The following is a 20,733-nucleotide window of genomic DNA, read 5'->3' as shown; positions in this document are numbered from 1 at the left end:
AAAAAGGTCCTTCAAAGGTGAACATTTTAATCATCCAAAAGGAGAGGCAGGCCTACATTTCACTAAGAAATACTATATATATTTACCCTTTAGTGCGGCTGTGCTGCCAGCAGACTAAGCGCTGAATCAAATTGTCACAAACATCCAATTTTCTGAGCTGATATTGAAAAAGATGGAAATAAGTAAAATGACCACAAACTAGTGCTAAAGCTAACAGTACATGTACTCATGGGAAAATCATCAGTGGTTRGTTATCTAATTTAAACACCTGCTCTACTAATGATCTGTCAGAGTTGCCCATTTCTTTTTTCCAACTGAACATAAGCACTCCAAGTTCCACAGCATATCTACATGTTAAGATTATCAAAGTCAAGCTAGCAAAGCTGATCTACTCTAGCATTAGCATATTGACAAATGTCAGCTAAAACCAATGTTAGTCATTGTCGGCGAACAGTTCGGATTTTGCAAGCATGATGTCACGTTGCAACGCGCCTACATGTTTCTGGGATAATACCAACAAACACAGCCAAGGTGGGCGATTGGGAAATATTGTTAAACACTGGATATTTGAATAAACCTGTTACAAATCAGTTACTTAAGAAAGTACAATATAAGGTTTTATTATTTTTAGACTGGTCCAACAGTATCAGTAGGGTTTTATTCACCTTTTGGACAAGACTGATAAGTGAGTGCAAGTAGAATGAGACGGAAGAGCAAAATAACCATTTTAGTTCTGGCTTAGTTCTTGTTTGATGGTTATATTTGAAACTTTAAATGTTTAAAACACTATAATATGGCTTAGGTCCTTGGACTGAATTCAATATGTTAGACCTCACGTCCTTTAGGTTTCAAAGGCAGATCATATTATAGTTTACTTCTATTGAAAACCTCGGTGCTCGTTGTTGGCCAACTCATTTCGGCAATCGGCTGTGAAATTTTTAAAGAAGTGATAAATTCATTGTCCATTTACTGACAGTTCAGCAGAAAAGACATTGAAAACCCTACATGTATTCATTTGCTCACCGATATCTGAGCGTGGAGAAAATTTAAAAGAAAACGGAGGTGTGYGGCTGAAGGACCGATTTTATGAGAACATAAAAAGAAAATGTGACCTCCTCTAGTCGTGAATGACCAGACTGTGAGSACAAATAAAAAAATGAAGATTCAGGCAGTAAAACTGTCAAATAAAGCCCCAGTGAGGAGAAAAATTTGTAAAGTGCCGTCTTTTTCAAGATATTTGAATCGAGGAACAATAGAGCCCACTAAAGAGGCTTTTCTACCTCCTAAAACAAACTATTCTTGATTATTAAGGTTTARCCATTCAGCTTGTGTGAACATATACTAAAAATCAACAGACCTGTTCTGTCTCTCCATGCTTGCTACTCTCAGGTGTTCCCAGCGGGAGTTCAGGAGGTTCATCTGCTCCCTGACCTCAGAGTCCTCGTCCTCACTGAGGTTACCCTCCGCCAGCAGGGCGGCGCCGGCCCGCAGGACACGGCCGACGCTGCCCTGATGGGTGGTCAGCTCCACCATGTAGCCCTGGTAAAGAAAGTGGGCAATATATCGCGCGTTCKTCCAATCGGTTGAAAAAGCTCAATTAGGGTTTGGCTCCTCTTTGGCGCCRCCTACCTCATGCGTGTGGAACTGCTCCTTCACCTCCTCCACATGGCTGGAGATGGAGGGCTGGCCGTGAAGGCCGTCCTCTGCCGACAGCAGCCACGTCAGCACCTTTAGGAAGCAGAGCTCAACAAGTTATTGAAGCAGTGACAGGAACATTTTTGCCTTTATGTCACACTCAGCAGTTTCCTGTTGTTTTAAAATTACAACTCTTATTTACAACACAGCAAAGATATTCCCACACCCTGAAGTTAGCCATGTTTTGTCACATTGCAACCACAAACTAAATTTTTATTAAGACGATATGTGATAGAGCAACATACAGTCATGTAATTGTGAAAAGGAAAGAGAAATGTTATTTCAAAGTCTCACCACAAATTCTTAAAGGGACAGTATTATGTATTTCCAAGGCACATAGTGAAACTTTCTAGCACAATTATGATATGAGAACATTACTACAGTTTTTTTTTTTTTTTACCTCCTCCAGTGAAGCCTGGTAGCTCTCCAGGCTGGTGGATCCAGGAGGCAGAGGACTGAGGCCCCGCTGAAGCTCCTCCTGGCTGCGGGTCAGGAACTGATGAACGGAGGAAAACAACGCGACAGGAGACAAAGGGAGAGGAGGAGATGGGGCGAGAAAACAGACATTAGGTGAATGTGGAGGAGATGGGGAGACATTAGAGGAACAAAATGCAGGGAGCATGACCAGAATGTAGGAGAGAACAAACGGAGAGAAGGAAAGGTGGCAAGTTCAGCTTCAACAACAGTTCCTCTCTCACAATCCCAATCCCATTCCCTGTCTGTAGTTTGTGCTGTACGTACTGTTGATTTAATGCAATAAATTATAATGCAGTTTCACTAGATGCAAGTTATAATCCTAGATAAATGAAGAGTTGAAGAGTTTTACGTTCCATTCAAAAAAGTTTAGTTTTTTTTTTATCTGGGACTATTTTGCATTTCTTAGCACCTGAATCGTGAAGTTGTTTACCAGCAGTGAAGAAGAGTCGACACCTGGCTACGACAGGAGATAAAAGTCGGGGCTGGAACTCTACTAGCAACTCCCAAGATGAGACAACAGATAATTTTTGTGCTATTAGAGGGAGATGAGGAAAATTTTTTGCAGTATTCTGGGGAAACTAAGAATTCCCATGTTTGGTTTTCAAACATAGAGATCAGCAGATCTCTATGTTCTGCAGATCTCATATATGTTCAAATATGTATTTGAACATATTTTCAAATACAAGTGCACCACTAACTAAAAGAAAAAAAAATTGTATTTGAACTTAAACAGGGAAACAACCCAAGATCCATTTTAGCAGAAAGTGGCTGACAATCACTGCTCACTCAACGGTTGTCTTGCCAGCAGTCATTGACACCTTCCACTAGGAGGGAGAGTCACAGATGGTTGTTGCTGAGGAAGTGGAAGTGGAAAGGAAAACGGTTTGGTAAAATTTGGACTTCATTTGGAAATAAAGATCCAGAAGTCTGGAGGAAGAGTGGAGAGGCAGAGAAAGGAAGCTACTTCCGGTTCAGGGTGTTCCCTCAGCTTCCCAGAATCAATAATGGCTTTGGCACCATGCGTCCCTGTTGGTGTTGGAACAATCTACTGATCAGGAAATCATGCAAAAGGAGCCCCAACCGAGTGCCGAGTTCAGGACCTGGATATCAAGTGCTCAGGCAGAAATACATTTTGGGTTTTCATTAGTGTCAGAACAAAAACATCAAAATGAATAACAACAAAACATGATTGAAAGAAATCACTCTCTAATCAACCTACACAAGTAATGCTTTTGTGAAGTAAATTATTAGCATGAATTAACTTTTTTTTTTGCATTCCAATACAATCAGAATGGCTTTTATTTTAGGGAAGAGGAATCAGGAAAACTTGCAGAAAACAGCAGAAACACTGAGTTGGCTGAAAGGTGGATTCAAACCCTTCGACCACCCGTCTCTCCTGCTTTTGAACCAAAATAAATGAAAAGTTGACCGACATAGCTGATGTGTGTTGATGATTTTGATGATGGTACTCGTCAAAATGTAATGTTTGTCTCTGGTTTTCTCACTTGTTGACTGTATTTCTTTGTATTTTTGTGTTTCTATGACTTGTTGCTGAAACGAGTTACACAAATAAACTTGACTGATTGATTATTGTGATAAATTTTTCTGAAGTATTCTGATTGACCATTGTGATGATAAATTCCAACTAATGCTTGAAAAACGTCCAAAGTGTCCATATTGATTGTTAGTTTTAGTTTTTTCTCCTCCATGGGAGCATCACAACCTGTCGATAAATTTAAACATGATTTAATGCAGAAACCAATTGAAGAATTTTGAATTAATATGATTTCCAAGATTTGTTAGCATTGAACTTAATTGAATTAGAATCAGATAATGAACATTTTAATCATGATTTCAATAAGCTACGAGTTTCCAAATATATTCTCAGTCTAGTTTTTATAGACATTTGTCAATGACAGCAAAACAAACAAAGAAACAAACAAAGAAACAGATGTTCAGCCAAAACACAGACAGACAAATGTTAGCGTTGAAGCGTTAGCGCTGTGAAACACGGACCTGCTCAGTAAAGCGTCTCCTCTTTTGCTCTGGTGACTTGACATATGCAGCCTGGGTGTAGGCATAGCTTTTATAGCGAGGCTGAGGGGAGGGGCTCCGCACGCGCCCCTGAGCCACACTCACTGTGATCTGAGAGGCAAAGACAGAGGAGGAGGAGGAAAAGTAGAAGAAGAAGTAGAAGAAGAAGAAGAAGAAGAATAGGACATAGAGAGACAGAGAGGTGGGAAGAGTTGGCAAAGAGGCAGGATAAAGAAAGGACAGATAGAGGCAGAAGAATGTAAAACTGTGCAAACAATCCCAACAGCCACAAAACACAGAGGAGTGAAAAGCAGAAAATAAATGGGGTGAAAAAAAGAAGCAGGATGCAGAAAGTGAAAGTCTGAAAGTGACAAAAAAAAAAAAAAGAAGAAAAGATGCAGGAGAAAATAAAGCAAAAGTTTCCATCCAAATGTCAAACTCATCTTTTGGGACGTTCAGAAACAAACAGGGACGATTTAAGTCAAGTAAAACTGGCGGGTTGTGCCTGAATTATTTGAACCAGTTTGGTTTGATGTGACATTTACTGACTTTTTGTCTGTAAATGCTAGTGAATTAAATCCATTTATTAGCTTTTCCTGTGATTTAATAGGCTGAAATAAAAAAGATAAACTGGTTGTTAATTGAAGATTAAAATGGGAATAAACATGTCCGTAAAATAAAAGATTGATTCAAGCTAAAACTCTACCATGCGAATGCTATACAAAAGGCTTACCAGGGTCTGACTTCTAATAAAGGCAATAATAAAAGACGGAAAATTATTTATCATGGTCTCTTTTTTTCTTTAACAGTACGGTGCATCAGGTCTTTCACATTTTTGAGAATATCTCTGGATGGAAACCCAGCTTTAGAGGCAGACAGTACAGACAGGTACAGACAGAGACACGGTGTTACATCATGGGAACAGTGGCACAGTCAAAGCAAGTGCAGCTCTTCTTCAGAATCCTTAAATCGGAAGCCGTACAGTGACTCTTACGTTTCACCCTCAGTCACTCTGCCATTTTTTTAAATCACAAAAAAAAAGAAGAAAAGTGTGTTTTATACACGACATGGAGCGTGGTCAGGGTTTAGCTTATTCAGAACTGTTCCCAAAGTCTAAATGCATTTATGGTTACGGATTTGCTCGGTGGGTTTTTGCTGAGAAATGACCATGAGGCCGTGTTCAAAGTGCCACCTCAGTCAGTTTCCTGCTTTCTACACGCTGACTCGACACTTTCAGGTGTCGGAAAAGCGTAAAAATTGCTGAACAACTGCTGGGACAAATAATGAGAAAAGAAAAAACACCCCACAACAGTTCCACTGATCTACACCGACAGATCATCAATCACACCATCATGAGTTGGACAGTGAGGATTCGAAATAATTAGGTGTTCCACAGGGATCACTGCTTGGTTCTCTTCTGTTCTCCATACACATGCTAACTCTATTTGAAGACTTTAAGTGAGCATTACTATTTTAGTCATTTTAAATAACATTCATCTATAAATTAGAACACATATTTGTCCCTAAAATGGACACATATGGCCTAAAAACCTCTTCAGTTGCCTTTTATGTTAGTTTTCTTGAATCAAAGAAAAGGTTAAATGTTTTGACATGGCTTTATGTCACAGTTTGCACCCCCGCCCCCTAAAGGAACTTCAGAAACCAGATAAATTAGAACAAAAATGTGTTTTGCTTAAAATTTTTAAAAAAAAAGTAGGACAAATTGCACGGAACGTTTTGGCCTTTGGCTCAACGCCATTTATCTACTTGTTCCAGTAAAAACATCTCTCTGTAAAACCATGTTTTATAAACGCAATAATGGAACAAATTATGTAACAGACTGTTGTTGGTAACTAAGTGCATTAAATTAGAGGCAATTTTATACTTGGATAAATTATATGTCAGTGTTTACTTGCTTGGTAAATACATCTTGACAGCAATCAGGCTCTGGACTTTCAGAAAGTCTGAAGAAGAACAACATAAAAATAAATAAATAAATAAAAAAGAAAAATCTATAAGTTCCATCAGTGGAAGACTTCTGCCCAGGACTAAGAGGGCATGTTTGGTTCAGACCTTCACATCTCTGCTGGAGTCAAACAGTGCAGATGTCGGCTCTTATCTTTACTGAACAAAAACAGAATCCTGCAACAACTTTTTTTTCCACTCACAACCATAAACTTTGGTGTTCTATACTGGGGTTTTGTGAGATTAGACCAGCACAACGTAGTGAAGTCTCTCTCTCTGTATCTCTTTGTTTTTATTTTATTTTTATAACAATTTAACTATAAGCTATAGAGGAGACATTAATAAATGTAGAAGGACCTTTAACTGGGACATTCTAACATGACTCAGACTTCATTTGAACCAGTCTCTACCGTTTCAGTCTCAGCTCTTCTGTAACGGGTTTTGTTTTTTGAAACCTTCCATCACACACTAAAAAACATGAATTTGTCACTTTCCAGCTGTTTATCTGTATATTCTACCTCCAGATTCACCATCATCTCACATTTCTGTGCATTTCCCAGGGTTTCCCCGAGTCTACTATAAGCCTGGCGGGCCACCAGGCTTTACTTTTGCCCCCACCAGACTTAGCATTGCTTATTTTTTTTATTTATTTTTTACATCTTTTTAAAATGTTTGCATTTTATAGTTGGTGTCCAGGTATTAATCTTGAAATCTTTCAACACCACATAATCATCAAGTGGTATTTTCAAATGTCCTGTCGTATATAGACATTTTTTAAACTCAAAAATATGACGGGCCGCTGGATGAACGACTGCCCTCGCACTCAGCCACCAGGCTTAGCAAGTTTTCTGGTGGAAACCTTCCTCACCCGTTCTTTCCAGGATTTTCACTTGGCCCACTGAGAAAGCAGCTAGAGAGCAGCTAACCCCCGGATCAAATGTTCCCCTGAAAATAACATCAAGCTTTCGTTTTCCTCTCTACCTGCCCCGGGCGTCAGATGGATGGATCGGAGTGTGTGCGTGCGTGTGGGGGTGTGTGTGTGTGTGTGTGATTCGGTGCATTTCACCAGCTTTAGGTAATCATCTCCAAGTTTCAATCGAGTTATTTTTCATATATTCCTTCATGAAAAGTTAAGGTCCTTCACCCCGCTAAGCCTCAGGTGGTGTTAGTATAATATTAATGTGAGGAAGTGGTAGAAGTGCTGTTGTTGGTGACAGATGATGGAGGAGGGAGATAATAGCTGCTGTCAGGACCTTTTTTCACCGTCTGTATCTCTTATTTTATTGTCGTCTTGCTTGTTTCCTGTAGTTTTTGGGGGGTTTTTGCCTTCAGCTCACTCTTCATAATCCTCATCATCCAGCTTCCCTTCGAAAGCTAAACGTTTCAGTTTCACATCTTTCCCCGTCTTGTTAGCGACTGCAGGTTTATTCTTTCTGCTCTCAAGTAGTGAGTCTGATGTGGCTGCTGCAGTGAGAGGATATTATCAGCACAGTTATTCCAGTAATTTCACCCCAATCTGTTGTGATTGGCCGCTGACCTCTGCCTAACTGAGCTTGAAAGGTGAGAGCAGATGTCACATGTGGGAGCAGATTTTTTTTTCCTCTCTCTCTCTCTTTTACAGCATTTTAATCTCTGGTTCTGTTTCGAATCGCACGTCGGTTTTCATTTCTGAGGCCGTTCCTTCTGCACGCCGCCTGTTCCTCGAAGTGAGCTGGAGGAAATTACGACAAGCGGGGGGGAACATCTGGTAACCTCCCCACCGCTGAGACCGCTACCTGAAATCCTGGCTCCAAAAACGGATGACTGAACCAACGTACAGATGGTCGGCAATTAAGGTCGACACAAAATTAAAGCGCCGCTGTAAAAGCGCGGCACAGTACGGGGGTCTGTGCATGTTTTTGTCGCGTTACAACTCCAAATGTAATGCGATCTCACTGAGATTTGAACTCGTATGTGAGCTTGAGTGTGGTGTAATTTATTTGCGAGCTAAATAAGTAATATTTAATAAGGATGTAAAGCTAATGAGCCCCTACAGTCGGAAAGATGAATTGCGCAAAAACACTGATTTCTACTTCAGACAGAAGCTGCTTAAGAGAAGAAGTGCAGAGGGGAAAATTAACAAGCTCTCAACTGGAGCTTAGCTGTGAAATTTCAACTGTTTCTAAACTATGATTTTACTGTTCTGATGCAAACATTTAAGATGAAAACGTTTGCCATAGATTCATTCTATTTAATACTATATTTAGTTGGATCACCTTTAGGTTTGATCCATTTCCAGAGGCTTTACTTTGATGAGCTTCTGGAAAGTTGGATGTTTTTCCATCTGGTGTTGAAAYAATTTGGACAGTTTTTACGAAGACAATACATTGATTCAATGTGATACAGATCATTTTCTCTTTCAAATTTTTAAAATGAATGCAGATTAATGTAGTTTTACAAATTAATGATATTAATTTGATCATAAGGAACTATTTGACTTCGAGGTTTAGTTTAAAAGTAGAAAGAATTAAACAGATCTTGACAACACATTACGATTTAAGCCATGTTAGACTCAGTCCAGCTGTGTAACTACAACCACAGTTGTGGAATTTGTTTCTAACTTTGTGTTTTTGTTACACTTTCAGATCACAAAATAAATCTTTGACCATCAACTAATTGTTGAATTTTTTTTTTGTTGTTTTTTTTTAGGATTTTCTTTTCCTGAAACGGTATGTTTCACACCAAATGTAACAGGACGACAACTTCTACGTTTGTCTCATCCGTCGACAGAATATTTTCAGGACGTTTTGCCCCACAAATGCAATCAGACACGACACACTCAGTGTGTGTAAACGCGGGTTTCCAACCTGCTGAGAGAAGCGCTGCTGGGTCTGGATCTGATAGTGTTCCTCCGTTGTCACACGGGAGACGCCGGCCGTGGTCGCCGACGGGAGTGACTCCACTTCCTGGATGGCCTCCATGGAAATACTTTGGGGGAGAACCCGGAAGAGTGACGTCACATACATGATGATGCTCTTCTTGTCGGGGTGCGAGACGGCCACATCTACGGAGCACAGAGCGCAGAAAATTAAGACAAAAAAAGTTATAATCACTCTAAATGTGACAAATACAAAGATTTCTCCTCTTCCTCTCCCCCACATGTTGCTGAGAGCTACCTGGAAGCTGGTGGGGAGAAAGAAACCATCTGTTAAAAGAGAAATATTAAAGATATTGGAAATTTTTCTGGTTGCAACAGGATTTGGAAACCAGTTGGGCTCCATCCATTAATCTTGTAAAGTTAGCATTATTTTGTTAGCAAAAAGGTAAAAGAGTTAGCTTGTGTTGCAGTGCTACATTAGTTTGAATTTTTCATTCATTGTAGTGTAGTTTTATTTCGCTGTGACTTTTTATTTGTCTAATTCAGATAGTTTTAATTAGTTTTAGAAGTGCGTTTGCTAAATTTGATAAGTTATTAAATAAATGTTATTTACAGTTTTAGCTTTTTCGATTCAAAAAAGGTCAAAGTATTGTATTGTGATTATGTTTGCATCGATTGGGTAATGAATTCAATTATTGTTAAACAACGACTGACTCTGGTGTTTTCTCCCAACTATTGCTGTCGCCATTTTTTGGACTAGCATTAGCGCCTCCAGGAGGAATATGGAGTACTGTAACTTGCCAACAATTGATATAAAATACTTGCTTGTTGCAAAAAAATACTCAATTTCACATCAATTCAAAGGCTAACAAGTAGATTTATAAACATGAAGATGAAGGATATTATATCTCTAATTTCAGTATATTTCTGTTAATTTTATAAGCACACAATATAGTTCCAGTTACCTTTTTTATTTAAGTTTTCTTAGTTTCAGTTTTTGTTATTTCACTAGTTTTATGTCATTATATTAACTCTGGTCTGTTGTGAAACAAACAGCCTCATAGTGTTGTAACAGAAAGGATCAGCCTTAATTTTTAAAAAAGACATTAAATTACTATCCTCCACTGATATGGAACAAACTTCCAGAAAACTGCAAAACTGCCGAAACACTGAGTTCCCACTTGTTTGGGAGCCTTAATTTTATATATATTTGACGATGACTATTCTTGAGGATTTTGATGATGGAAGGTAATGTTTGTTGCCGCTTTGTAACTGTTTTTACAGCATGAAACTCTTCGTTGCTGAAATGCATAATGCAAATAAACTCAACTAAAGTGATCCCATGGAATATTTGCTTTAGTCTAAATCAAAAGATCAAATGAAACAAAATTGTTTGTTCATGTCATAATGAGCAAAAAACACATTGAAGAAAGCAAACAACTGTGAAAATGGAGCTTAAAAACAATCTGAGCATATGCCCACCACTGAGCGATCTTACAGGCTGCATAATTTAGACCGTCCTTCAGCCGCTTCAGTCACTTTCCCCCCATTTTTCTCATGATTCACTGGAGGCCATTGTTTAGACTGCTTATTATCTTCCACAGCATTGAGTATGTGTCAGTCAGCCAGCTTGTACCGAGACTTGCAGCCGAATTAAGTCCGAGGAGGGATTTTTATTTTTCCCTTTTTTTTAAAGCAGAAGGCTCCAGGTATAAAGGAGCACTTGCTCAAGAAAGGTGGCAAAGAGCCTGTGGACATGCAAGTCAACCAGGGGTGTAAGTGAAAGAGACAGATCATGGTGTATCTGAGGCAGAGCAGCCAAATGAGCACATAATGAGATGGAGATGCCAAAGAAAACAAGACGGATGAAAACAGTGGGACGGAAGAGAAAGAGGAAATGGTTAGTGCTATTCTCTTTATCCCTGCCTGACAGTTTTGATTAACAGAGCAAATTGAACTGGGGGACTCTGGCAAAGATAGATGGCACCGATGTCCTGGTGTGTGTTTGTTTTTTTCTTTTCACCTCAGTGTCGTGTCCACTTCAAAACAAGCCCTGCGTTTGGTAAAACCTTTTTCTTTTTAAAAAAAAATCTTTTAATCTTTTCTACTGTTACCGGTGATGTCAGTGGATGTGTTCGCCAGTTACCTTCGGGGTCCAGGAGTCTCTCGATGCCCAGGTGCTGCTCAGCCTTACTGAAGGCGTGCTCCAGCCTGTCGATCGCCGACGTCTTCGTCTCCACCGCGCTCCAATCGAACAGCTCCGGCCTGGCGAGACGGCAGAGGGAACGTTTGGGATTGCATGTCGAGCTCCGGGTTTTTACTTTTTTTTTTAGTTTATCTAATTATCACCGCTTGTAAGTGTAGAAAAAACCTTAAAATAAACAGCTTGAAAAATCCTAACTTCAATTTCCACACACAGTCAAGTGACGATGTTACCTTCAGTTGTTATAAAAATGCTGCATGTGTCAAATGTGACTTAAAAGAAATTTGACTTTGTATTTTAATGCCTTGAAATTGGGCCTCTGTCTCTTTAAGAAGCTCCTGCTCTTTCCGTCATTCTGCCTACAGGAAGTCATCACAACACAGCTCCTCTATTAACCCTTTGACAATGTTTTTACCAGCGTTGCACTGAGAAGTAGCTCCTTTAATGAGCTCAGCAGATGAATGGTTGCCACGGGAGACCAGAGGATTTCTCAAACATGCATGAAAGAATCAAGGCAACACTCCAGGTGTGTTTTTGCTGAGGGAATAACATTATAACATGATGTAAAGCTAAAGGAAAAAAAAACAATTTTACATAATACTCCACTTTTAAGACGTTCGGTTAATGAAACAAGAGAAACTTACTTGTAGTAAATTTTGACCTTGCCCCAACTCAAACTACTATGCAGTAAGGATAATTTCTAATCTTAGTTTTGAATTACAAGAGCCTGGGAGATATTCTAGAGATAATCTAGAGATAAAGAGACATTCTCAACATTGTTTATTAAAACTCAGCCTTTACTTGTCCTTTTTTATTTCTTTTTCACCCTTATACAATCTTTGTCTTTGTTCCTTCTCAGCTCTCTAACACAAACATGTCGTACTCCACCTGTGGCTGTGGATGAGGGCGTTGAAGGCCAATCCATCATTCCAGCTACTGGAGAAGTTAACCACATTCACCTGAGGACAGAGACAATATAAAAACTAAAGAGGCGGAGCGCGACTGCGAGCCGCTAAACCCACAGCTGAAACTCCGTCCCTGAAGCGCAGGGACTCGTTCAGTTGATGACAGGCAGAGCTTTTGAATGCATGAAGCAAGAAGAGGATACAAAGCTTTTAAAATGCTCCGAAAGGCAAAGAGGAGTGTTCATTATACTCAGTCTGTTACAGTAGCTTTTCAGCAAGACAAAATGCTAACAAAAAGCTATAAAGTTCCCCCTTTTGTGTTTTCACAGACAGAATAAATGTTGAGCTGTGCTTTTAAAAAAAAAATCTATTGCATTTTGCATCAATTATTACACAATGTGTTTTTTATTAAATTTGAACGTCTGATTTCATTATTTTATTACACATTGTGGCATTACATTTTACATATAAGGTAAAAACAGTAGCATCAAAACAAGTGCTTTAGAATAGATATCAGCTTCGTTGTAGATTTAGAAACTTAGCTGAGAGGCTCTATGTATATTTACGTCTTTTGTGCATTGCAGTCCAGAACCGACTCTGCACACAGTTACTTTAACCAACTGTTAGCGAACCACAGACATTAAATTAAAAAATGACTCAAAGGAACATAACACACAGCCTCTCTCACAATAACGTTAAGCTTTAGTGTGCTGCTGAATTGACGACTGTGTTGATAGAGTCTGTACAGAGTGAATATATATGAGCTGAGAGGCTACAAATGAATTGCACACGAGGCCCAATAAAGCTGTCCAAGTCCAGCTCTATGTAGATTGATGCTGTGTGAGAAGCAGCAGAAAAGAAGCAGGAAGGTTGCTGCCATCGCACATTATGTTACAGTCAAACCGGAGGATCCAATAAGGGTTCCTTCAGACTGGATGAGAGTCGGGGCGGGATCTTCAGGAGGAATGGGGATTTTGTGAGGGAAGGTTGGACGTGAACTAAAACTGACATTGAGAGGTTGTTGTGATTTATCATCAGAATATCAGAGGCTGTCGTTTTAGCATAGTGGTAACGTGGTATCATCTTTACCACTTAGCTGCGTCCTGACAGTTAGCTAAAGCAGAGCCAAACAAGKGCTTTGAGTGGGGAGGWWTGTGATATAAACCWATGATGTCATTAAAAAACCATAAAGTTAAAATCAGTGTTTTTGGTATGCTCTGGTGTTTTGTTTGTGATTTTTATGGCCTAAGACAACAGATTTTGTGGCACTTTAAAAATAAAAAATAAAAAAAAAGTTGCAGTCAAAATTAGCACTTTTTTAAGCTTTATGTTGGTCTTACAAGAAAGTTGAAGATGCTTTATAGTGTTGCATGGTACAATGTTGAAAACTTTGACTTTATTAATATTCTGCTCATTTATTTTGAATTTGATTTAAAATGTGCGAAAGACAAAGTAATTAAATTGTATTTGAGAGAGGGTTAGTTTAGCATTATGACTTGCAAGATCCACTAGGGGGACTTGCATGCTCTTTTCCCACTTTCAATACAAGCGACAAAAAGGAAGAGCAGAGATTCCATCTGCTGCGATAATTTCTCTTACTATACTCCCTGTTTTAAGGGCTAACAATAGCGCCCTAAAAAAGTTACCGTACCTGATGAATTGCGCAAATTTAGTGTGCAACTCGTTTGTAAAGCTACATTTGTGCTTCATAAACATTGTGGAGAAGTTGCGGAGACCGGTGATAATTGCGAACGATGAGTAAGTTGAGTTAATGGTTGTAAATAGTCAGAACTTTGCAACTTTCTCAAGGACGGACTGTAAATTTACTTTATTTGCTTTTCACAAATGTTAGAAGAAAAATCTAATCCCTTTTTTCCCAGGGATCTTAGTACAAAACAGCAAACATTTTAATTTTATCTTTTCTTTATGAGCAATAAATCTTTTTGAAATAAATCATTTTGATTTTCACACTTACAAAAGAAGCTTGGATTATACCATTCTCTTCTCAAACAGGATTCTGAAAGAATATTACATTTATTATGCCGTTTCAAACTTACGACTGAAAAGCAAAGCGTCATACCTGAGGGTATTGCCGTGTGTTCTGACGAACCCAGCTCAGCAGAATCTTCTCACTGTTAGTCTGCTGTAGGCCCGCCATCACATCCTTCATCACATCCTTCACCTGAACACACAAACAGAAGAGGCAGGTGGAAAAAAACCAGACCAACCCAGAAAACTGAAATGATTTCCAGACCCAGAGAAACTAAACACATTTCATTGTTTAGAGTGAAAACCTCTCCGCCCAGCCGAGTTTCTCTCCTCACACCAAGTTTTAAAAACGTTCTTCGTTTGAAAAATGTGTCCGAGCAGGTTGGTTGCGGCTCGTCTGTGGGACATTTTGCATATTCCCACAGCCGTATCTCTGCCAAACAGTGAGGCTCAGGTAAAGCACAAAGCTAAAGGACACTTCTATAGGCAGAAATCCACACAGCGGGCCGTGTTTACATACGTTTTTATCCCCACAGGGAGGATTTCTGGCAGCTGTGAGTGACAGTTTTGGAGCACTTTGTTTGAACTTGTGTGGAAAACAAAGAATCGTGCTTTTCTTTTTACCTGCCCGGATGGATAATAGCTTTGAAAAAATAAAATAAAAAATGCAATCTCGACATTTCTTCCAGCTAAAATCCACAAACGCAAAGAGAGAGGATTTGTAGCATCACTGCTAATCTCTTTCACTTCCACATTATCGTTCCTGTCTTGTGCGTTATGATCTGTGGATTGTTTGCCGGGATGAATAAAATTCTAAACATTTTCTGTAAGCAAAAATGGAAGAGATTGTTTTTGTTTAGCTTTTGCTCAACGTGACCATGTCCCTTTCTACCTTTTGCTGCAATGTTGAACTTTAATGTATTTTAGCAGGGTTTTTTTGATAATAGTGGAAGATAAAGAAAACATGGTTTTAAAAACTTATTTAAAAAACATGCTGTTGGTAACAGAAAATTTTAATTACTTGAATTTTGCAAGCAATGTACAAAAAAAATTTGACATAATACAAAGACCATCAGCTGTATTTGGAGTAAAAAAAATGGTTTAACATGCTCATGGGGCTGAATACAGATGCACACCACACTTTTAAGATTTATTACTGTGAATACAATTAAACTATAATAAGACAGAATATGGAAAAGTTAAAGGTCTGAATGCCAGGTACAACTGTACAGTTAATATTTAACAATTTCATAAAAGTCAAGTGTGGAGGGTGTAGCAAATCAATAATTGTTGCTTTTGGTTCAATTCAGATTAATTTAAAAATATTTTATTTCAAATTTAAATTAAAAATTGTTGTAAGTCATGTCATCCAAGTTGAGTTGTGGCTGTCAGTCTTGCAACACATCTGAAGAGGCCTCTGATTGAAGACACTGTTGCTGAATGACACCATCAGCTAATCTACCGCTTTTGCTTTTGCTGTTCTTGGAATCTCTCTCTGGTTGCCAAGTAGAGAGACAGAATCAGGGATTTAATCATTACGATCTACTGTCCTGCTCGGCATCCGTCAAGCCGTCTTTTCAACTCCTCTTGGATTCTTTAGGTCATAGTTCAGGTGTTGTTTGAGCTTTTGAAATGGTAATCGGCTGCTCAGAGTTAAAAACAGCATCTTGTTGCCACGGTTAAGCGTCACACTGTCTGTTTGAAAGCACAAATGAGAGCAAAAACCCTTCTGGCTGCACAGCATCCAAAACCAGGGGGAATAATTGTCCACACAACCTTACAAAAAATAATCTGAATATAATTCTGCAAAAAAAAAAAAAAAACTTAAAAATGCTGCCACTATAAAAAAGAGTTATTAAAACAAAAAAATTGTGATAAAAAAAAACACATGTAAAGTTTTAACTAGCCAAACAATTTTACACTAAAAGTAAAAGTTTAAGACCAGGTTTTCTTGCCAACATCAATAGAATTTTAAAACGAATTCAGTAGTTGTAGAACTACTAAGATAAAGAACCTAACACTGAATCTCCACTTGTTTGTCCAATCTGAATGTACTTTAGAATTAGCACTGTAGCACAGTTAGTTGCTACAGGAAGCTAGAAAAGCAGCAGTTCAAAACTAAAGTAGGTCACTATGAATCTCTCAAGACTAGGCAGTAAAACAGAATTATTTATCCAAAGCACCAAAACATAACATAGGCTGTGCTTTAAATTATGGGTTTCCAAACTGAGGGTCGCGGGCCATTTGCAGCCCATGGACTGATTTCAGGCGACCCTCGAACTGGATTTCAAGAATGCTGGTCAACACATGACATTAATGCTGATGGAATGTTTCGTTAATTCAAAAGTCACAAACAAATTGAAAATCTTCTTACAATTAAAAATATGACAAAGTATTGGTCTTTTTGATAACCACCATTTTTGCATTTAATGGTCACTAACAAAACGTCCAGAAGACGCAGACTTTGACTCAAATTTACTATAATAGCCTTTTTTTTTAAGCTAAATGATTGAGAAAGTCAAAATACATCACAACAAGAACGTGTTGCTGCTTCTACTCTTCTAAACAGAACAGATTGAGGAAGACAGATCTGTGCAAATCTGCCAACATTAGAAAAAAGGCCGTCTTTTTTATAACAATCATTTCCAAACGTATACATTATGACTCGAGTGTTTGAGTAATACCAGTCAGCATAAATGTACTGTGTAAAAGAAGCAAAAGAAAGTGAGCGTGAYGAAATATATTAATGTATGATACACCATAAAAACCATTATGAAAAAATGTATCCTGTGGTAAATTGTTGGTTAAAGGATTCATTGTTTATATTACACGCAGACACACAGGGAGGTATATCATTGTTAGGGTTTTCCTCAAAGAATGTGGCTGGTCGAGGAGAAAGGGACTTATTAGGAAGTGGGTTGCTGCATATATTTCTGCTATAATTAGAGGGGAGCTTTGACAAGGCAGCTGGATGCAAATTAAAAGATAGCCACACTGACACAGTGACACCAAGAAATCTGCACTTACAAAGAGAAACTAACAGGCCAGGCGCAAATAAGTCACTGAAGAAACACATTGAAAAAACCTCTGAAACCTCCACTGAACGTCACTATACATGATCCAGATTTAGAGACAATATCAACTCCAACATGTCTATTAGAACATATCCAATGCTAAATGACAGTAAACTCTATGTTGGACGCTTGAGTAAGAGCCGTAGTTATAAGGTATTGAAGAAGGGACACGAGAGAAGGAGAAGCTAAACAACATGTTATTGACCAAACTTTGTTTACCCAGCCATAAATAGGATGGAAGGGAAAATCAAGACGAGAACAGGCCCACCCAAGGCTAACACCCATCAATACGGGAAGAGAAAAGTGTCAATATGTGTGTCCTGCTGCACCAGCTCCATTCCAAGTAAATCTGACAACTTGCTTCCCCTGAAACAACAACCAGTCATAATACCAGACCTCCAACAGAGGCTGCACTATAAATAGTTTCTGTATCATGTCTGCATGTGGCTGACCAAATTATAGCAATTGCAGATCAACAAGGATGTTTAGCTGTGAACATAACTAATAACTGAGGCTTTAACGATAAAGACTGGTGTTCCTCAAGGCTCAGTTGTAGGGTCACTTCTTTTTGCTATTTATCTCAGTAGTTTCCAGAAGTTTATGAGGTAGAATTTTCCAATTAAGGGATGAGGTTTCTGGTGTTTGCCGAAGAAAAGCTTCTCCACATAGCATAATGACAACACCACCACATCAGGGTGATTTGCACTATTAGTTTCTTGGTGACCAGAACACCTGCCTCCAGATGGGTTTTTGTATTGTTAAAACTGCTCTTAATGCTTAAAAACAACACTAAAATTGATTGAGACATCACCTAACAGATCTGAGGCAATGGGAAACAAAGCAGTAGTATCAAAGTCTCATTGTGATGCGACAAAAGCAGTCCAGTGAAATTAAAGGGATTATCAGAGCTAACAGAACTGATCAAGCAAAAAGCAAGACATTTGATGTTCAAAACCATTTTAAATATATCTTTGGAACAGCGTTTCATATAGAGACTACAACGATGATATCAACTACAAAGTCGGGATCCCGAAGAGTCGGCTAAATGCTGAGAATGAAGTTCATGCCACCAACGCGTGTGCCCTGCAGTTCATCAGATACCCCAGTGGTATCATAGGCAGGCCAAATGAGAAGGCGGAGGCAGCTGATGATTCAGATATACACCAAGCATAAGGAGCAAGGCAAAGAATTCACGAGCATCAGATCCATTATCTATGATGAGACAGGAAAGATCCAAGACAATGTCCCCTGGCGATCAACCGCCAAGTCAACGCTTCAGGCAATGGAAAAGTAGAGAAAAAGAACCCAAAATACAAGAAATTGCATATGTATAAAAAAGTAAGTGCACAGCAACAAAATGTCTACAGCAGAGGGTGACAAATGGATGAGGTCTCAAGAGAATAGAAGACCGACTTCGCTGAGAACCCCTCCGTCAAAACGCTCCAAGTCTGACAATTTCTGTCAGTTATCTGACATGAGATAATGTTAAAGGAATACTAAAGGGAGAAGTTCTTTAAATAACACTACAAAACCATCTAAGTTCTAACATTTCACGCTTCTTATCAGACATATCTACATCGCTTTATGGTTTCATGGCCTTGAATGTTTTCTGATTCTTTCAAATTATAAACATGTTCATATGATAAACTAGCAAAAGTTAAAAAAAAATTCATTGCTTTCAAGGTTTTTACAAGAAAAATAAACATAGAAAATCTGGAAAAGTGTGGTGTGAATTTGTTTTTGAACATCAATTACAATTAATGCAAAAATAGATTATTTGCAATATTGTTCAAGCTTAGATTCCAGTTTTGCCATACATTCCTAATTGGTTTTAGGTTTAGACTTTGACTGGGCCATTCTAACATGACGATATACTTTGGTCCTCCATAAAGGACTCAAAAAGAGGAATAATTAACGAAAACTTAAAACTGGACTCCCTAGAACTGTCTTTCCAAAATAAATAAATAAAACAAAATTTTACAAGTATTTGTTACCATTTTTTGATCTGGATCATAAAATCCATTCAGGTCTGTAGTCGCAACTTGGCATAATCTGAAAAACTGGATAAAGGCTATAAATATTATGAAAGGCATTGTACTGCACTAACAAATAAAAAATAAAAAAACAATGGTGAAGATGAATTTAAAATCTCTACTTCAGCTATAGTTCACCCAGCCATGCAAGGTGACGACTTGCACACTTAGAAAGGATGAAGTGAGAAACCATATGGCGAAGTTTGCCTTAAGGAATCAGTATGCATTTGCTGCCGCTAAGAATTTTTTTTTCATATTTAACTTTTTCTCCTTGCAGCGCTCTGACGTCTTTGCGTTTCTTGCAACATGACTACCGACTGACAGGTACGACATCTAAGCACTCGGTTCAAATATGAAAGACAAAGTGATCCTAACATGCTCCAAAAAGGGACGTGTAGCATTTGTTTAGCATAATGTGAAACAAATGTGAGCAATTCGAGGGAGTGAGTTTATGTTTCAGACACGAAAACCGCCTGTTTGGGTGAAAATTGTTCTTTGTATTCTTCTTCATAAACTCCTTTGAAAGGTGGCACGCTGAAACAAATGTTCACTGTAACTTATACACACACGCACGCACGCACACGCACACACACGCACGCGCGCACAAACACACCTGCCAGTGGAGAATAATGCTCCAGATGAGCCCGAGAATCAGTTTGTGATTCCCATCAACGATGTCTGCTGCTCCAATATTCACCAAATCAACCTGCAGAGAGGCAGCAGAGACACAAAAATCTCATGATTGCTTTGTTTTCCCAACAGTCAAACTGCTTTCCTTACCTTCTCTCCTTGTTTTTCTCTGACTCCGTTAGGAAGGGGTTGGTGGAGTCAAGTTATATTAAAAACACTTAAAATTCATCATCAAGAGTGGAGGACATAAGCACTAAAGGGGCAGTATTATGTGTTTCCAGCCACATAATATCACTTTATAGCACAATCAAGTGACTGTTAGCTTCAGTTGTAATAAAAATGCTCCATAAAGATAATTTATGTTAAAAGAAATCTGTCTTTGAAGTTGTTAAAATTGGGCCTCTGTCTCTTTAAGAAGCTCCTTCTCTTTATGAAACTCCGTCTCCAGGAAGTCATCACAACATGGCTCCTCTATTAACCCTTAAACAACATTTTTACCCACGTTTCTTTGAGAAGTTGATGAATGGTTGCCAATGGAGATTAAAGGATTTCTCAAACATGCATGGATCATTTTAACATGATGTAAAGTTCAAAAAAGTCAACTTTACACATTATTGCCCCTTTAAAACACGTTCATTACTATTTTGGCACCTTTAGTCTGACAAATGTTTCAGTTTCTCTTTTGATATCTTTGGAAAATTCAAACAACCAATAAGAAACATCGAAATGTGTTGCTCAATGAGGAAAAGCTAAGACTTTTGCTAACATATGGTAGCAAGTTTGTAATTCAGGATGTGACATTTGAACTTTTAAGTTTCTCTTTAGTGTTTAAAGTGTTGTTCAGATGGTTTAAAGACCTACATATAATTAA

The 20,733-nt window shown here is 38.5% G+C and overlaps 1 protein-coding gene across 1 annotated transcript in view; it reads right to left on the bottom strand.

Annotated features, from left to right (window-relative positions):
- Window positions 1–1,117: 1,117 nt before the first annotated feature.
- The window catches only part of LOC103476834 (dystrophin-like), a 123,156-nt gene continuing 103,540 nt past the window's right edge, over window positions 1,118–20,733 (bottom strand). The window contains exons 5-14 of the mRNA XM_008429494.1: window positions 19,846–19,938; window positions 14,217–14,318; window positions 12,120–12,190; window positions 11,175–11,293; window positions 9,018–9,214; window positions 4,189–4,317; window positions 2,096–2,191; window positions 1,630–1,728; window positions 1,358–1,539; window positions 1,118–1,136 (exon numbers count right to left, since the gene is read on the bottom strand). Coding sequence (XP_008427716.1) covers window positions 1,118–1,136; window positions 1,358–1,539; window positions 1,630–1,728; window positions 2,096–2,191; window positions 4,189–4,317; window positions 9,018–9,214; window positions 11,175–11,293; window positions 12,120–12,190; window positions 14,217–14,318; window positions 19,846–19,938 — 1,107 coding nt within the window. The remainder of the gene's footprint in view (window positions 1,137–1,357; window positions 1,540–1,629; window positions 1,729–2,095; window positions 2,192–4,188; window positions 4,318–9,017; window positions 9,215–11,174; window positions 11,294–12,119; window positions 12,191–14,216; window positions 14,319–19,845; window positions 19,939–20,733) is intronic.

This window comes from Poecilia reticulata, linkage group LG2 (genome assembly GCF_000633615.1).
Source record: "Poecilia reticulata strain Guanapo linkage group LG2, Guppy_female_1.0+MT, whole genome shotgun sequence".
Lineage (NCBI taxonomy): Eukaryota > Metazoa > Chordata > Actinopteri > Cyprinodontiformes > Poeciliidae > Poecilia > Poecilia reticulata.
The sequence above is the reverse complement of the archived record's forward strand: the minus strand, read 5'-3'. Positions and strand labels throughout refer to the sequence as shown.